At 57.1% G+C, this 17,061-nt stretch overlaps 10 protein-coding genes across 10 annotated transcripts; 5 read left to right on the top strand and 5 right to left on the bottom strand.

Moving 5' to 3' along the window:
• Positions 1 to 18: 18 nt before the first annotated feature.
• Positions 19 to 957, bottom strand: SCHCODRAFT_02566425 (uncharacterized protein). The gene is made up of 3 exons (XM_003038551.2): positions 652 to 957; positions 429 to 597; positions 19 to 379 (listed from the first exon to the last, which is right to left on the bottom strand). The coding sequence occupies exons 1-2, from the start codon at positions 926 to 928 to the stop codon at positions 467 to 469; spliced, it is 408 nt and encodes a 135-aa protein (XP_003038597.1). The 5' UTR covers positions 929 to 957; the 3' UTR covers positions 19 to 379; positions 429 to 466.
• A 36-nt stretch (positions 958 to 993) lies between these two features.
• Positions 994 to 1,640, top strand: SCHCODRAFT_02611753 (uncharacterized protein). Its single transcript, XM_003037222.2, has 2 exons — positions 994 to 1,388; positions 1,436 to 1,640. The coding sequence occupies exons 1-2, from the start codon at positions 1,018 to 1,020 to the stop codon at positions 1,494 to 1,496; spliced, it is 432 nt and encodes a 143-aa protein (XP_003037268.1). The 5' UTR covers positions 994 to 1,017; the 3' UTR covers positions 1,497 to 1,640.
• Positions 1,641 to 2,175: 535 nt separating this feature from the next.
• SCHCODRAFT_02611750 (uncharacterized protein) lies at positions 2,176 to 3,927 on the top strand. Its single transcript, XM_003037223.2, has 3 exons — positions 2,176 to 2,833; positions 2,891 to 3,459; positions 3,515 to 3,927. Exons 1-3 carry the CDS (start codon positions 2,215 to 2,217, stop codon positions 3,530 to 3,532), a joined length of 1,206 nt encoding a protein of 401 aa, XP_003037269.2. The 5' UTR covers positions 2,176 to 2,214; the 3' UTR covers positions 3,533 to 3,927.
• Positions 3,863 to 4,852, bottom strand: SCHCODRAFT_02489526 (uncharacterized protein; the record flags this gene model as incomplete). The annotated part of the gene is made up of 4 exons (XM_003038552.1): positions 3,863 to 4,035; positions 4,088 to 4,235; positions 4,360 to 4,452; positions 4,502 to 4,852. 4 exons carry the CDS (start codon positions 4,850 to 4,852, stop codon positions 3,863 to 3,865), a joined length of 765 nt encoding a protein of 254 aa, XP_003038598.1.
• A 233-nt stretch (positions 4,853 to 5,085) lies between these two features.
• SCHCODRAFT_02611745 (uncharacterized protein) lies at positions 5,086 to 6,634 on the top strand. Its single transcript, XM_050344493.1, has 8 exons — positions 5,086 to 5,154; positions 5,206 to 5,549; positions 5,599 to 5,798; positions 5,847 to 5,887; positions 5,941 to 5,985; positions 6,035 to 6,052; positions 6,110 to 6,220; positions 6,280 to 6,634. The coding sequence occupies exons 1-8, from the start codon at positions 5,110 to 5,112 to the stop codon at positions 6,493 to 6,495; spliced, it is 1,020 nt and encodes a 339-aa protein (XP_050202313.1). The 5' UTR covers positions 5,086 to 5,109; the 3' UTR covers positions 6,496 to 6,634.
• A 2,421-nt stretch (positions 6,635 to 9,055) lies between these two features.
• Positions 9,056 to 11,015, top strand: SCHCODRAFT_01078873 (uncharacterized protein; the record flags this gene model as incomplete). Its single annotated transcript, XM_003037225.2, has 10 exons — positions 9,056 to 9,102; positions 9,160 to 9,172; positions 9,223 to 9,468; positions 9,524 to 9,552; positions 9,610 to 10,173; positions 10,216 to 10,340; positions 10,390 to 10,524; positions 10,574 to 10,728; positions 10,782 to 10,917; positions 10,975 to 11,015. The coding sequence occupies 10 exons, from the start codon at positions 9,056 to 9,058 to the stop codon at positions 11,013 to 11,015; spliced, it is 1,491 nt and encodes a 496-aa protein (XP_003037271.1).
• Positions 11,016 to 11,773: 758 nt separating this feature from the next.
• Positions 11,774 to 12,711, top strand: SCHCODRAFT_02596857 (uncharacterized protein; the record flags this gene model as incomplete). Its single annotated transcript, XM_003037226.1, has 3 exons — positions 11,774 to 11,782; positions 11,837 to 12,433; positions 12,691 to 12,711. The coding sequence occupies 3 exons, from the start codon at positions 11,774 to 11,776 to the stop codon at positions 12,709 to 12,711; spliced, it is 627 nt and encodes a 208-aa protein (XP_003037272.1).
• Positions 12,712 to 13,536: 825 nt separating this feature from the next.
• SCHCODRAFT_02684533 (uncharacterized protein) lies at positions 13,537 to 13,956 on the bottom strand (the record flags this gene model as incomplete). Its single annotated transcript, XM_003038553.2, has 1 exon — positions 13,537 to 13,956. One exon carries the CDS (start codon positions 13,954 to 13,956, stop codon positions 13,537 to 13,539), a length of 420 nt encoding a protein of 139 aa, XP_003038599.1.
• Positions 13,957 to 14,223: 267 nt separating this feature from the next.
• Positions 14,224 to 15,219, bottom strand: SCHCODRAFT_02488647 (uncharacterized protein; the record flags this gene model as incomplete). Its single annotated transcript, XM_003038554.2, has 2 exons — positions 14,224 to 15,005; positions 15,057 to 15,219. 2 exons carry the CDS (start codon positions 15,217 to 15,219, stop codon positions 14,224 to 14,226), a joined length of 945 nt encoding a protein of 314 aa, XP_003038600.2.
• Positions 15,220 to 15,375: 156 nt separating this feature from the next.
• SCHCODRAFT_02611728 (uncharacterized protein) lies at positions 15,376 to 16,960 on the bottom strand. The gene is made up of 2 exons (XM_003038555.2): positions 16,042 to 16,960; positions 15,376 to 15,983 (listed from the first exon to the last, which is right to left on the bottom strand). The coding sequence occupies exons 1-2, from the start codon at positions 16,643 to 16,645 to the stop codon at positions 15,475 to 15,477; spliced, it is 1,113 nt and encodes a 370-aa protein (XP_003038601.2). The 5' UTR covers positions 16,646 to 16,960; the 3' UTR covers positions 15,376 to 15,474.
• Between the last annotated feature and the right edge of the window lie 101 nt (positions 16,961 to 17,061).

The raw sequence follows: 17,061 nt of genomic DNA, 5'->3' as shown, positions 1-17,061 counted from the left end.
AGGACAGTGATCTTCGTGGGACTTGCAAATAGATGGTTCGTGCTCTATTGTCGAGAAATGTGAACAAAATACTCATAGGTGCAGCTTTGCTGGCATGGAAGTCCGGGCGCACTAGACATTTACGCCGACGTCGAAGTCATTTGAGCAAAGACCATGCGAGGGATGAGGGGGTTCAATCTCCTCCTGTGCATTTATCCAGCAGCGCCTGAACGCATCGGTTCAAGAGTGATGTGGTCGTGAACTAACGAGGGAGGAGATGCAAGTATGGGCAGGGGAATCTACGCTCGTGATGTCAACATGCTATGCGGCCGACGTTTCCCTCCCCAGCCTTCGGAAAGGTCCAATGACTACGTCGCGCAGGGCACCGGGGCGGCGGCAGCTGGGTGTGGGACTAAGTTAAGTATCCCGAGGTGTATGCTTGGACATACCAGTTACTAGGAACTATGCCGCCTTCACGGGCGTCAAATCATGACAGGTCGGGCATGTCCCCATGTCTGTGGAACTTGCCCTTCCAGAGCTTGGACAAGAAGCCATAGCACTTTCCGCACAGATGGTGCGCAAGCTTTGGTGACCCGCATCCAGGGCAAGATACGATGTCTAGAGGTGTAGTATGAGGAAAGCCATCCATAGGACACACGTCTGGATACGCACTCTGCTTGTCCTTTAGACCCTTCCCAGCCGCGCGCATACGCTTCTTCGAGTGCGAAGTCTTCTTCTTTGGCACCGCGAGCACAATTCCCGGAAGCAGCTCAAGCAGTGATTGGAGGCGGGCGCGAATGTCCCAAGTCGGAGAAGGAGCGGATTGTGTGCGCCACGGGGCCAGCGCCGCCGCAGGGGCCAGTCCCCAGGACGCAAAGAGTGGTCTCCAGAGCGGCGCGCGGAAGACGGGAAGCTGGAGCGCGGGCCGCGCGAGTGAGAGGGCGGCCATGGTGGACGACGAGCGGAGCAAAGACGCGGGCAATTTTGATCGCGCCGTCGTTGTTTACGGAACAAACACCCGCGTCTCCGCAAACCGCCATGGCCTTCCGCCTCACGCGCCCCCTCGCCCAGGCGCTCCGGCCCACCGCGCGCGTATTCCAGGCAACACCGACAGCGACGCCGCTGAAGGCGACCACTGGCCAGACAGGGCTTGAAGTCCACCGCAATGCCATCCCCGCGCTCAAGTACTACTATAACGAGACGCTCTCGGTAGTCAACAACATGCCGGAGAGCTCGGTCTACCGTCAGGCCGTCGAGGCGCTCACTCAGAAGAAGCTCGGCATCCTGAACGCCGCGAACGGGGACATCGCGACGGCGGAGAGCCAGCTCGAGGAGGGCGTGATCGAGGAGAGCATCAAGGTTGCGCAGGACGAGCTCAGCCTAGCGAAGAAGATCTTGGAGTGGAAGGCGTGAGTGACATGCACAGAGCCTCGGATCTATTCTGACGTCGTTCTAGATGGGAGCCTCTGGAGGAGAAGCCCGAACCCGGTCAATGGGAGTACTTCGGCCAGCAATAGACTTTGTACTGCCTTTAATGCCAGTGTGCGCTTGAGAGCGGTTCGGTCATCGCACCATCGTCGTGAACTTCGAATCTACTGCGAACGCATCTTCCTTGACCGTACCGACACTGTCAAAGCTAAATGAATCAAGACTGTATCGAATTTGCACGAGGGCAAGCCTCAAGACACCGTGGTCGTTGAGGCGATTTCCTACTCCCGGCTTCAGGGCATATCGAGCACATCCCTCAGTACGTCTCAATGGATAACGACTCGGTGTCTCTCCCCTTTTGATCAAGGCAGAACGGTACGCATACCTTCCGCTTTGCGGACGAGGTCTCTGCCTTTTGAGGGTATTGTGCCGACGTCAACGCGCTCATGCCAGCGTCTGAGGTATCGCAGATGCCCATCTGGGTGGCGTTGAGGCACAGGGAGGCTTGCGTGGCAAGTCCTTTTGTGCGTAAGGAAGTAACCTTCACTTACAAGTTCAACGAAGTTGATATCAAACTCGCTGCTGTTTGATCTGCTTCACTTTGAGTACCGCGAGGAGTATAGCGAAATGCAGGCATCTAACTGGCGTCGCTCCCGAGAAAAGCTAACTAGGGAGGCCATAAGGATTGTGGGTGCTCTGGCCTAGCGTCACGTGTAGAGAAGGCACTGCACGGGCAGTGGCACGCAGTGCGCCTGACCCGCCTGACCGGGCCAGACCAATCACCAGAAGTTGTCCCGGGCCTGCATCATGTCCTTCCTCCGAAAGAAAAACCCCAACAAGCCTCTCATTCCTCCCGTGGAGGAGCCCGCGCGCAGGACGTCTCCGGCCCCAGGTGGCAAGTCTGGCGGCGCCTCGCCCCAGCCCGCTTATCGACCATCCAACGCACGCACCTACGTCGCCAGCCGCGATGGTGATCCCTACGGGAGCAGCTACGGCGACAGGAGCAACAGCGCAGGGAGCGGTCGTCCGGGGTACGGCGACCCCAACTACAACAACATGAGCGGCACCACGCTTAACGACCAGGCGTCGTCTGCCATGTCGTACCGGGACAAGTATGCACGCAATGCCAGCGTGGGCGATGCGTACAGCCGTGGCGGCGGTGTCGCTGGGGATGCTGACCGCGATCGTGCGGAGCTATTCTCCGGCCTCAATCCCGCGAAGACGGGGTCTGGGCGTTTCTTCGACGGTCCTCAGATTCGTGAGCCCAACCCCGGCGAGGAGAACGACGAGGATGTGGAGGGAATCAAGCAGCAGACCCGCTTCGTCAAGCAGGAATCTGTGAACTCTACCCGCAACGCCTTGCGCATGGCCCGCGAGGCGGAGGAGACCGCACGCAACACCCTCGGTCGCTTGGGCGATCAGTCAGGTGCGTCCTAACAACGCTTGCCTTATCACAGTTTTCTGATCTTGTCTTCCTCCGCAGAGAAACTCGCCAACACCGAGCGCCACCTCGATGTTTCCAAGGGTCACTCCCAGACAGCCGCTGACCGCACGGACGAGCTCAAGCAGCTGAACCGCTCCATCTTCCGCCCGGTCATCACCTTCAACAAGGATGCTAAGCGTGCTGCGAAGCAGGCTGAGATCCAGCGTCGCTACGAAGACGAACGCTCCGAGCGCGAGCGCGGCATGATGGACATCCGTGAGACGCAGAACCGCCTCGGGCGCGCGGCGACCTATGGCCGCGGGTACGAGGACGAGGACGACATCACGAGCGGTGGCGTCGGCGGCGGCAGCGGCCGCTACAAGACGGAGGCGCAGCTCGCCGCGCGCAAGGAGCAGCGCAAGCGCTACCAGTTTGAGGCCACCGCGTCCGACGATGAGATGGAGGACGAGCTCGACGACAACCTGGATGAGATTAGCGAGATGACGAAGAGGCTGAAGGCGCTTGGCTCGGCCATGGGACAGGAGCTTGACACGCAGAACTCGCGCATTGACCGCATCGAGGGCAAGACGGTCAACCTCGACCAGAAGATATTCACCAACACCGAGCGTGTAAGTTATTCTGACCTTGCCCATTGTGTGATAATCGATACTTACAATCCCTCAGCTCAAGCGCATCAAGTAAGCTCGGGAATAGTAAGCTCGGGGCCTCTGGCCAACAGACCCATGCATGGTACCGCCCGAACCCTCACCGACATCGACATTACCCTCACTCTCGGCTCGCTCTTTACTCAGACGGATTGGACTCATCTTCCCTGTGTATTTATTCCCTGAATATCACGAAAACGCATATCGGAAAACGCACTTGTCGATCTCTTCTCTCGCTCCTTCCTTACTCAGACATGACCACACGTAGTAGAGGTTCCGCAGGGTAATGGTACAGATTATTGCACAATGGCTATTACAAGGCGAGCCAAGTGTCCGCATAAATAAGGCTACGTCTCGTGCAAGACCCCTACTCGTCGATGTAGTGGCGAGCAAAGAGGTCGTTCTGTATCCAGAGGATCTTGTTGATCGCACCGACGGCGTCAATCTTCTCCTTCATAGACAGCTTGTCTTCTGGAAGCTGCAACGTCGCTGTCTGGAGGACAGTGCCGACCCAGCCAAGCGTAAGCGCGCAATCGCGATCTGTGAGGTCATAAGCAAGTTACTTCGATTAGAACAAGCGCCCAAGACGCACAGGGGACGTGAAGCGGCGAAACATGGGTCCGGTGCTTGAAGGACTTGACGCCAGTGTGCATGACGCCGACCTTGTCCATCCAGGTGAAGGTCTTGGGCGAGGAGAAGTCGGAGGAGAGCAAGCGGCGGCACCAGTTTTTCATGAATACCTGCGGCGGACGGTGAGCGATGAGAACGGGCGCGGAAGGCGGTAATGAAGGGCGGACGGGCATGAACGGGAGGAGGGAGGGTCGGAGTGTCGAGGATTCGCGCCCAGGAGGTCCTTGAACGCACCTTACGGTAAACAAGCTGTGCGCTGTCCAGCGTGAGGTCATCAAGCTTCGTCGGGATCGGTCCGTCGAAGCCGTCATTCCGCTGCATAAAGACCTGCGAAGTGATTAGCCTCGGGGCCTACGGGAGGAGGCGCCGAACATACCTGCTTCGTGATGTCGAACTCGAAGAGTTTCGAGTAGAGCGCGTCGACGACCTCGGGGATAAGGTCATTGATGAGCGGGCCTACGTGCCGGATGGCGTCCTCGTCGTGGCGTGTAAAGTTCACGAAGTCCTTGAGATAGACCATCCGTGCATTGATGTCCTTCCGTAGCGCCTCCTCGTCTACTTCCTGTAGGTTTTCCGGCGATCCGACGGAAGCGAAGGGGCATGTCTTCCCGCTAGAGGTAAGACCGGTGACTGGGCATGTGACGCCCTCCGCCTGAGGGGTGCGCTGGCCATCCTCGAGGTGCTTGTCGTTGAGGTCGACCGCGGCGAGTTTGGCGTCGATGGACATGGTTGTAAGGGTGATCTGTGCAGCTCCAGAGCGCCCCCTCTCCGCTCTTAAAGGCGGGGTACGTGTGTTACCGGATCGCAGGCATTGCAGTCAGCAAATCGCTCGAGAGCCATTCGAGGCCTGGTCGACGTTCTCGACCGAGGTCAGGGGCCGTCACGCGTCGCGATCGTCTGCTGGTGTCACGCGTGACTGGACGCGTCGTTGCCGCGACGCGACCTGTTTGGTTCCGCCATCACAGCAGCGCGTGCACGTTCGAGATGCCGTCCGCATATGAGAAGCAGAAGGCTGCGAACATTGAGAGGGTAGGCCAACGAAGTTCTCCCCTCTGGCTCAAATCCCTAACCCAAGCTCAGAACAAAGCCCTCCTCGCCTCTCTCGGAGTAGACGCTGCGACAACCCAAGTCTTCAAGGACAAACCTAAACCTGCTCCCAAGCCTAAACCCAAGAAGGCTGCGCCGAAGAAGCGCAAGGAGCCCCCTGCCCGCGAGGAGAACGAAGAGCCTGACACCAAGACCCAGCGCGTCGAGGCAGCTGACGCACCTAGCGGCGTGCGTCGCAGTGCACGCAATGCCGGCAAGTCGGTCGATTACAATGCCGAGCACAACAAGGCCTTGAAGACGATTGTCTCCTTCGACACCGGTCGTACGTCAAAGAACACTGGCAAGCTGGGTAGTGAGGACGGCAAGCCCAAGTACCCGTGCGTGCTACAGTCTACATTTCCATGCCTGAAGCTAAACCTGCTCCAGAAAGCGGTATGGAGCGATTCCTGGTATAGAAGTGGGAACCTGGTGGCAGGGCCGCATAGGTTGCCATGCGGACTCGGTTCACGCGCCCCTCGTTGCTGGTATATCTGGCAATGCCGAGACAGGTGCCTACAGCATCGCACTCAGTGGCGGCTACGAGGACGACGTGGACGTGGGAGAGGCTTTCACATACACCGGTTCAGGCGAGTTTCTTTTATGTCGCGATGTCTGGATACCTGACGTCGGATTAGGTGGCAGGGACTTGAAGGGCACGAAAGACAAGCCAAAGAACGTGCGTCGCCCTCGTGTCATCACTGCTTGCATAATTCTTACATATCAGTTCAGCTGCGTACTGCTCCGCAATCCTCTGACCAGGACTTCGACAACTATGTACGTCTCTTTTCATTTGGCTGCGCTTCGCGTACTGACGCCTTTCCAGTACAATGCCTCGCTGAAGGTCAGGTTTGACTGCAGGGGCCTTGCGACTGGCGCTGATGCCAGAACCTGCTCCCAGAAATCTTGCGAGACCAAGAGACCTGTGCGCGTCATCCGCGGCTTCAAGTTGCGCTCAGAGTACGCTCCGGCCGAGGGCTATCGCTACGATGGCCTGTACATCGTCGAAAAGGTGCGCCCTCGTCCTCCCTAGGTCCACGAACACGGGGTGACTCATCTTGACCCCCGCAGGCCTGGAGGGAAAGGGGACTGCAGGGCTTCCTCGTCTGCAAGTTCGCTTTGAAGCGGCTGCCTGGTCAACCGCCTCTACCTCGCTCAGACGTGGACGGCAAGTCGGGCAAGGATGAGGACGAGATCAAGGACGACGAAGAGACTAAAGACGAGGAGGACGACACGCCAGAGCCGGGGGATGACGAAGAGAAGGAGAACGACGAGGACGAGGCTTGAGCTCATCTCGACTTCGCGAGGACGCATCTATACCCATCTATTTCTTGGATCTATGCTGTCATACTGGTGACTGAGGATACTAACCCGCATCAATCCATAGTATCTTCACTAATGTACATATTGCTTGCATATATCGATGTCATTTGTTTATCTGCAGCGCGCCAAATCCGGGCTCGACGTCAACTCGCCAGCAGTCACGCCCGCCGTGACGGTTCGCGTTTCTGGCAACTGTAACGCCATCATTGGCCTGGGCTCTGGACTCAAATGGCTGTCTCCTGAGTGGACGACGCCCATGTTACAGGATGTGGGCCCCGAGCGCGGCGGTCCTGTCGCGATGAGCGTGGTCGGTGCCACGCACAGGTCAGATGAGTGCTTATCTGATCCGATTGCTCAGCCTTACGCTCTTCCGCTTGTGCCAGCGGAAGAAACAAGGACGAGGCACTAACAGGCTTGGCTAAGGAACGTAGAGCGGAATCGATGTCGGCGCAGCTGAGTTGCGCGATGCTCTTCTAGGTTTGAGGCAAGTGGAGCTTCTGAGCTTCTCCGGTCGTCTGCTCATCATTATATCGGTCTCAAAATCTTCTCTGTTCGTAGTATAGCGGACATAACCGCCGACCAGATGTATAGGTCGCTCGTGAAAGGAAGAGAGGCTTCTATGGCTCTACTCAATTGCAGATGTCCTTCGATTTCTGCGGCGCTCGCGCCTTGCTCTTGCCTGCAGGGTCGTTTCATTTCTGTACTGGAGACTAGCCCGGCAGGATCAATATCAAGTACTGACATGTACTATGAGGGGATGGAGTCTGTCGGTGCACAGGCCATCAGCCTTCGCAAAAGTCAACTTGGTGCCTCGGCAAAGACCGAACTCCTGAGATTAGGTTCCGCATTCGACGGAGATATTGAGTTGCTCCATTTGGAACAAAGTCGAATTTCCCTCGGGACTAGATCCTCCCAAGCTTCGCGCAGAGCTCTGTCGCGCGAAAGGGACTCGGTCATAGTCCTAAAGTCCAACGTAGTACACAAGATAATTGAAGATACTTCTTGTATAACTGGGCAGGCATCCAACACATCCCTTGTATATTTACCGTCTTTCCGAACGCATGATCTCTTTTTGCTATTCACGGACATCCTTTACCTCAATCTGCACTAGCTGCAGGCAGTGCTATCCTTCACTCTCGGAAGCTACGTAAGAAGCCTATATGCTCGGTCGCGGAGGGGAAATTGTGAAAACCCGACTGCTCTGTGCGCGCAGCGCTTGTTCTAGGCAAAATCCAGTCGAACCATTTAACTTTACACGTAAATCACGAATGTGATACAAACGTCAATGTATTGTGATGACCGTAGAGCCGCGAAGTCCGCGATGGTCTGAATCTCCGCTGAGATGAACCTGCCGTATGACCAACCACGACGCAATTACGCAGACGCATCAGCCGCCCTTGAGGCGCCTCAAGCCATCGTACATTGAGCTTGGAGGAAGCCTCGCCTTTATGCTGTGGAATAGTAACAATAGCCTGGACGCGTCGTAGCGATCCCGAATCTGGGGTAGGGCAGTGTGCCAGGGCCTGAGACCCATTCTGTACGCGTCTCGCGCTGGCGCCATCCGACAAGGTTGGAGATGAAGCAGATAGAGCATGTCGCTCCGTGACGGAGGCGCGGCGGCGGGTGGTGGCGCCGTCTCTTTGTCGAAGCCTCTCAGCGGTGCCGAGACGGCGCGGCTGTAGAATGAGATAGAAACACAACCAGTGCGTGGCGGAGAGTTCGTTGCCCCTAGAGTGGGGTGTCGAGGACCATTCGGACCATTCAACAATGGCAACAGCGTCGGGAGAGAAAAACAAGAGGGCGGCTCGTGCATTCCACGTGTGATCTTCCTTCGGCCCGTTGTTCCCGTTGATCATTCGCGCTCTCACACGGACACGCGGTTGCATCTTCTTTCCAACGCTCTTGTTCTACAGCGCTCGACTTGCTCAAGACACTCTCCGCTTTCCCCAGAATCTACAGCAGTGAAGCCGGCATTCGTCGGTGTGCCAAATAGGACCTTGTGGCACGCCGCATCATCGCCTTTGTTGTCTAGAATTGGAAAGCGCAATGCGGCCCACCTCAACTGCCTGTGTTGCCCTGCGTCATATTTTTTCCTCGGATGTGTTCTCCGATATGCGATGCTTGAACGCCGGGAGAGAATGAATACGACAGCGGCGGATGAGCGCAATCGATCCTCGAGGCCGAGCATAGTGCTGCAGACGTGGTATTTTGGATGCACGCGCGCGACCTTGTTCAGCCTTCGCTGTGTGTGGGCTCGGCCCATATCGTCTGTTTCATGGGTCCGCGCCGTTGGAGTCGCCCCCGCTATGAACCCCTCTGGCGACTTGTATGTTGCGCCACAATGGACCTCTGGACCGTGACATTTGGTAAGGGTGTTAAGCGCGCAGGACTGAGCCGCTTCAGAGTCATCATCCTTTCTTCTCGCTATACCAAGCGCCCCGCACTGCAAGCGTCATGGCGGACAAGAGATATATAAGCTACACCACGCTCTATCCACTGTACTGGCCAATTCCCTTGCGCACAGATGAGTTCCACGACCGCCTCCAAAGCCAAGTCTTGCTATAGCTGCCGGTCAGTCAACTCTACCAGATCTGACCTCGCGCGTCTGAGCTAATTGAGAACCTCCAGCCGCCGCAAAGTCGTAAGTCAAGGTCCTAACCTCACAAATCGGCCACTCATCATTCCACGCAGAAATGCGACGGTGGTCGGCCAATTTGTGGCCACTGCCTCAAGACGCCGTCGGGACACGATGATTGTCAGTACCCCGATGACGGTCCGTCCCAGGCGGATATGCTCGAGGCACAAGTTGCTGTGCTTGAAGACCGCCTCGCCAAGCTGCAAGGCCCCGGAGAGCCGGTAACTCTGCACAATCCCCACCACCGTAGCGCGCAACACGCTACCTCAACCCGTGAAGCGAGAGCTGCGACTATTATAAGCGTGCGTATAGTGGACAATTCACGTCTTTTCCATACTGACCACAGACGACGCTCAGGAGCCCCCGCCTCAGACAGCGCGCGTACTGTAGGTCCCTGAGAATTACCATTCGAGGCAACGGTTTTGACACTCTTCTCCATATAGGCTAAACGCATTCGTGCCTTACTCAAACCAGCTTGGGTTCTTCATGGACAGACAACGCTTCTTAGCGCGGATCTCGAACCCCATGGGGCACCCTGATAGACCGACGGCGTCCCTGCTTCACGCGATCCATCTATGGGGCGCAAGGTTCAGCCGCGGTGGTGTGGACGGGTACGAGGAGCGACATTTCCTTGCGGCGGCTCTCCACCACCTTCCGAAGGACCTAGCAAACAAGCGCGCCCTGCTCGACATCATTCAGGCGGAGGTTCTCATCTCCTTCTATTTTCTCGACATCGGAAAGTCTGTGGATGGGCCTTATCACAGCAACAGTGCCGTCTCGCTCTGTCTTGGGGCGCGCCTCAATCTCGTGCACTCCCCGGACGTCAATGCGGCTTCGGCTGTCGATCCCGGAACGGACGCGGAGCGCATTCGCGCATTCTGGACCTGCCTCGTCCTTGACAACTATTGGTCAATTGCCCATGGCTCCCCGTCGGCTCTTGAGAGCATCAAGGTCGACACGCCCTGGCCGGAGGAGGCTTTCATGGTGTTGTCGAGCAAATCTCCTTGGTAAACCACATTGCTGACATCGCTATAGCAAGCCCGGCATAGCCGAGATACCGTCACTTCTTGGCTGAGAGGCTCGAGCCCCGGCGGGACGTCCGTTCTGTCTTTGAACGCCAAGGCGACCATCCTAATGCAGAGGAGCTCCGCGGTGATTACCCGTAACCGCATTGGTTCGTATCTGCTTCACATGCTGAGGGCACTTCTGACAATTGAGCACAGAACCGAATTCGCGCCCCTCTAATCCTACGGTCGCCGCAGAGCTACAGACCCTGGATCATGCTCTGCAAGCAACGAAGGCTCAGCTCCTGCAGATCGACCGAAGCCGCCGCGATGCGCTATTCATCGTGACCGATGGTCAGCGCGTACGCCTTCTCTTCGCTATAATTACTGACTTTCCTGTCAGCGCTAATCTGTGCTGGTCACGCGCGCCTTCACGCGCCCTGGATCAAGTCGGCGAAGGTGTCGAGCATGAAGTGCGCCGCTGCTGTCGACAGTGTTGCGAAGGCAGCTCACAATTTCCGGCCGCACGATGGCGCCTGGATCTCTCCTATCATGGCGGTGAGTGTAATTTTTCCATGCAAAAAACTCGGTTTTCTCATGCCGGCCCTAAGACACTTTGGCCCCTGATAGCCGAACTATCTCTCAAGTTCCCTGAGGCTACTCCGGATGGGCCGTTCACTGATCGAAGCGGCGCGAAGGCCATACTGAACGCCATGGCAGCCCATGCTTCCAAGGAGGGCGCAATGCGTGAGTGCTCGGTTCGAACCTGGATGCCAAGACCCTAATCAAACACCTTGTTTGCAGTGGTCAACTACAAGCGCCTGAAGGCCTCACTCCCCGCGTAGATGGACGACAGATGGCTGCATCTGAAAGCGACTCGTCGCCATTGTCAGGACTAAGACGACAGCTCTTCCTTTCATGCACAACATACCTTACGCTAGACGTACTACAATGATCATGAGCGCCCCAATATATCTATTTGCGATAGTTTGTTCGGATTCGTAAGCCTGATGCGCCTCTTCTCACGGTGACCTTGCCCCCAACCATCACTGTGACTGTGTTCAAATCTGAGCCAAATCATGACACTATACTATTTCTCCCACACTCTGCGGTGCACCTCTCTTTGGTAACAGTGAGCAGGCACATTTGTGGCGACACAAACTGCTGGGACGGCGTTTCGTCCGGTGCTGTTATACCTCGATGTGGCGACTCCTACTGGCTTCTCATGCTTACGCGCTACATATCTGATTCGGACCTTAGGGAGTTTCATGACCTTACCCACTCTCGGCTCCAGTTCAAGATAGATGTACGGCGCCGACGGCTGCATCTCTTGATCGCCGGAAGAGATGAAGGACAAGCGAGCAGTATCACTGCAGTCACTACCTTTACAGGTCACAGCAAGCTCGATATACCTGCATAGACTATTATGCGAAAGGCGCAACTGCATAACCCAAGGTCAGGACAGCTCTACAGCCCTCGTGGGTATTGCCTTGCTTTTAAGTCGTCGAGCAGAGCACAACTCGATACATATCGAACCTTCTGTCTTCGTCCCTGAGCGTCGAAGAAATCGAGAAAAGGCCCAGCAGCGCACCGCGCCGACATCATGAGCCTTGTGAGTGAACACTTTTGATTAGAGTCGGACGCGGCGTTGATTTCCCGTGTCCAGACCGACCCTCCTATGCAGGAGGTCCAAACCCTGCTGCAGGCTTTGCAGCCGCACGCCGAGGAATTTGGTTTCTTCTTACACTGGGGCCGCTTCTGCCAGCACATTGCAGGAGTTTCACCTCCAGCACCGGTCCTCCGCATGAGCGTCTACGTATGGGGTGCCCACCTTCGGGGTCCCAGCTCTTCCACTCTTCACGAAGCGGACTTTCTGCAAAGAGCGCTTTCATACACGACATTGCCTCCGGAAGAGCATCTCAACGAAGTCGTCGAGGTCGCGCAAGCGCACGTCCTCCTCAGCACATACTTCTTCCGCCAAGACCGGGTCACAGAGGGTCATTACCATCTGGGAATCGCCGTCTCCCTCGTCATGGCCGTCCGCATGCATAAGGTCGGTCCTGTCAGTGTCGGTGGCGTCTCAACGGGCTCTACGCAGCCCGTGGGCCAAGTAGACGAAGGAGAGCGCATCCGTGCGTTTTGGACGGTCTTCTTCCTCAGCACTTGCTGGTCGGCGTCTTCGAACCTGGGCTCTGCAATTACCTCGGATAATGGCGCTCAGGTCGACGCACCGTGGCCTCTGGAGATGTCCCAATACGGACGCGTGAGTCCTTTCCTTGTGTCGCTTTTAGCAGTCGCTCACAATCATTCAGGGTATCGTCCCGCCAGCCATGCACAGCGGAAGGACCCTCCAAGCATTCTGCAGCTCGCTTGCCCAGAGAGGCCTACAGCAGTGCTCTTCTCTTGCGCTTCTCTGTCAGGCCTCCTTCCTGTACGAGCGCGTCGTAGTTCTCGCCGCGCAATATCGGCCTAGTCCGTCTCTGCATAAGCCCATTTCGTCGATGACTAACCTTCACCTAGACGCCGGCCAAGCGGAGCTGAACCGCTTTCACCACGACTTTGCCTCATATGATAATCTTCTCGAGCGATTCCGTACGGGTCTGCCAAGGATCGAGAATATACAGGCTCGCACACCGTCGTTGCTACGCACGCACATCATGGTGCGCTGTCTTAATTATATCGGTCAGTCAGCTCGACGGGCCCGCAGTATATGTATCGACTGAATGCGCTCACCAGCGATTGTTTGCCTCCATTCGACATTTGTGACAACGTCGGTGGACTCCTGGCACAAGACCACCTTGGCCGCTCGGTCCTTCGTCAAGCTCTTCGACCTGGTTGACATAGATGATATTGGGCCTATCAATACCATCATTGGCGTGCGTATCCGCCGGCTCGCCATCGTTCAGGCTCACAGATACATCGCAGACGCTGTGGCCCATTATCTGCCAGGCCCTATTCTCTAGTACCAGTCAATTGCGCGCTATGCAGGGCGTACCCAACGCACTTGGAATCAGTATAGCAGACACCGAAGCCCTGATCGAACAAGCATTTGCGTTCATGTGAGTGTAATTGATGCTTCTAAGCTCGACCAACTTTGACCTTCTCGACGGCAAATACAGGGCGTTGCTATCCTTCGATGACTTGTATATGAGTACGTGCACACTTCCAGTCGTACCGCGGAGTCTGACTGCGTGGAATTAGACCATCGTCTGCGCGAGGTGCAGAATGTGTACAATAGTCATCAATAAGCGGTTCGGGTCACTGGACGCGGTAAGGAAAGAATACTTATACGTATTGGTGGTCACAAATGCTGAGAGCGAGTATCGTATAGCACGGTTAGCCACAAACAGAAAGCAGGTACAGCGATTAACTCAATTCCGACAAATATTCATCGAGGTTAAGCCACTCCTTCTCTCGGAGCTCTCTCCAGGCCGATCTCCTGTCATCTGCGCACTTCTGGCAGAATCCATGTTTCTCCCAGTCGATATCAATCAAAGCCTTGAACCCGCAGATGGCGTCGTTCATATATTGCTCGATGATCTTCGCCTCTCGGATGACCTCGCAGTACTTGCTATCGCCCAGCCTGGTGCTTTCCACACAGTTGAGATATCCATGCCGACCGTCGCTGGGTCTCGGCACCTTCGGCGCCATGATTCCCGAGTTCATGACCCAGGCGAAGGTGAGCTTCTCGCGTGCCCGCACCAGCGCGCGGTGCTCTGTGTCGGTGAGCTTCTCCTCGCCGGCCTCGCTCTGCCCGAAGCCCTCGGTGCGCACGAGCTCGTACATCGCACGCTTCCGAACGGCTGGCAGCTGTCCGTCGCGCGTGATGACGATGGTGCCGATGGCGTTGTGGATGCGGGTGGGCGTGACGTCGTCGAGGCCGGCGGGCCAGAGCTTCTCGAGCTGGTCGCGCGCGAATGCTTCGTAGTCGAGGAAGTGGAGAGCCATGGAGGCGCGCAGGACGCTCACGATGGTGGCGAAAGGCGCGGGTTCTTTGGCGAATTGGCTGTATATGCGTCAATGAGGGAGGGACTTCCGCAGTTGCACTATGACTCACATCGCGTTCTCCCATGTCCGGAGGAGTACTTCGAAGTCGCTGGCTCGTAGACCGGTCTTGTCGAGGCAGTAGATGGGCATGCCACCGACGTCCTCCCCGTCAGGAGCCTCCTCAAACAAGACGCTCATCCACGCAGATTGCTTAGCGAGGGAGCTACGGTGCAGCTTGAACTGATAGTCCTCGACTTGCAGGATGACGCTGCCATCGAGTGCCCAGAAATCCTCGTGTTTCTTGAACTTCCGGGGGCGCTTCGGAGAGGCGGACGCGTTCCCAGAGACAGATGCGGACGAGAGCCTGCGCTTCAAACTGGAGTGGCTAGTGACGCGAGCAGATGCGGGCTTAGGTCTGATCTGAGGGGATTGGGATGCTGATGGCTGCGTGGCGCTGGAGAACCTCGGTTTCTGACGCTTCGAGGATGGGGGAGGCTGGGTTGCTGGGTACCGAGACATGGGACTGGGTTCGCGGGAAGAGACGTAGATGATATTATCATCTGGGGCTTCCTCCTTCACGGCAGCTCTACTTGTTGGTGGCGATGATTCGTCCTTTACGGTGTGGCTCTGGCTGCTTCGTTCCGGATGCATCTGATCGACGAGCTCGTCGAGGGCGGGGAATTCGTCGGAGTCGTCTGATAGGTCGTCTTCGACGGTCTCAGGTTCCGGCAGAAGTTCAATCTTTGGCGTAGGTGGGGAGAGGGGGAATGGCTGAGGCTGCGTAGAGCGAGGGGGTGATGCGCGAACAGCGGTATGCGACGCGTCGCTTTCGTCCTCGGAATCTTTGTCTGATGAGCGTGAGTACGTGTAAAGTATATCATACAGCCGATACCACTCACCCGCGTTCTGCGCGGCCTCTGCTGACTGTCCCTCGGACGGTGCGATCTGGTTGCTCGAGCTGGCTCCCGAATTGTCAAGTTGTTGCGACGGCAGCGACGCGTGCACTGGTTGCTCTCCGTCTGAGTGCGCAGCCTGTTTCTCAGAGTTCTCTTCAGCTGGCATCGACTGAGCGGGATGAAGGGCGCGGTAAGGATAGGAAATGCAGCGGGCAAGAGCGCTGATCATGACGCGTACACGTGATCGCGCAACAAGCCACCCACAGCTCGGACTCGATGGACATAGCTCAGCGTAACGCATTGAGAACAAGGGGACCAGGCAGACATGCAAACGAATCAATTGAATCATGATGAGTGTATGTGTCAAGTAGACTAGCGTATACGGACAATCCCACGCCGACGTGCGCGCATGAGAACCATCTCACGCCGTCGCGATTGCATCGCTGACCACAGCAGTGAACGCGAGACGTGCGAGATCGTCGCTACCCTTCACCGTCATACCCCGCTTCAGCTTCCAGAGCTTATACAGACCCTTGATGCTGTCCTTCAAAGCCTCCGTCTCTTCGTCGAACACGGCGATGCTTGCGACGACGCTTTCATCCTTGTCTCCACCTGCCTTCGGAGAGGGTGCGGCGGATAGGTCCCCAAGCGTGCCAGTAGACGCTGAGTCGCCCTCCTCCTCGGCATCCTCCCCAAAGCGACGCGCCTCGAGCTCATGATCGTCCGCCATCATGATGGGGGAGTTTGAGCGAGGCGAGATATTCTCCAGCCTGTTGTTGAGATCGACAGGGCATGGTGGGTCGGATGGGAGGCGAGGGCGCATGGAGGCGAACCCGGCAGCGAGGACGCTCTCGTCGTCGGCATGCTCGAAGTAGTGTGTACGGCGCTTCTGAGCAGGCAGAGGGGAGGGGATCGTCGAATCGGCCGTGCCTGTCGAAAATAGTAGAGATTAGCGTATGATGGAGCACCATCTGAGTCTATCACGCACCATGAATGGCAGAATACTGAGCCCAGTAGGCGTCTTCGGATCCGTCCTGGTGCTGGTGCGCGGTATGGTGCGACGGCTCCTCGTCACCGTCATCATCCTGCCCGTACGCATTCCAGTAGTCGTCATCGTCGTGATACACAGGCTCCGGAGCCTGCGCATGCCCCGACGATGGGCCCGGCGTCCCCTCCTTCAGCGCATCCTCCAGCGACGTGTGGCTATTCGCCGGAAACGGCATCAGGCCAACGTTGTGGTACTTCCACTGCGCGTCCTCCGCGTCCCAGTTGAAGACGACGCGCACTTCATCGGCGGCGTTAGAACGGACGTGTACGTGCGCGAAAACAGACTCGGGATCAGCGGTGTACTGGATGGGATAGAAGTCGTAGTCGGAGACCTGGAGAACGCGCAGTGCGCCCATGATCCGAGCGTTGTCATCGGACGGCCAGAGCAGGTAGGCCTCCGCGTCCTGCTCGGGAGAGAGATCGAGTAATGCGTGCCGCTTCGCGAGCAGAGGGGACACGAAGTGCTCTGGGATCGAAGGGCTCGGCGCGCAGAGGCTGCTGAGAACGAGCTTGACAGTGTGCTGCTCGAGAGGGATGTCGGACATGGCAGCGAGAGATGGGAGTACAAGGTCAAGGAGGATGGGTATTGGCTTGGGGATTCTTCGCTCCTCTCTCAAATACCCCGCTACACAGTTCAGCTGACCCCGGGGTAGTGGCGGCGGGATGGACGGTTCGAGGCGGAGCTCCGGGCGGCATGCGGGGCAGCGGTGATGGCGTGGCGCCTCACATGCCCTATCCCCTTTGAGCCAGTGAACTTCAACGACGGGTGGTGTCGAATCGGCAGCCAGCGATTATACGTCTAGCTGCTCGATGCTCAGATCCGCAGCGGCTTCAAGACAGGACGGGGTAGATGGGTTTACCGTTCGGCGGATGGTTGAATGTGCTTAGATAGAAGGCGCAGACGGTGTATGACGAAGACTCGCGCTCGGAAGAAAGGAAGGCTGGCTCGGCGCACACACGT

Source organism: Schizophyllum commune (assembly GCF_000143185.2).
Source record: "Schizophyllum commune H4-8 unplaced genomic scaffold SCHCOscaffold_2, whole genome shotgun sequence".
NCBI classification, from domain to species: domain Eukaryota; kingdom Fungi; phylum Basidiomycota; class Agaricomycetes; order Agaricales; family Schizophyllaceae; genus Schizophyllum; species Schizophyllum commune.
Note: the sequence above shows the minus strand (reverse complement) of the source record. Positions and strands in the feature narration are given on the sequence as shown.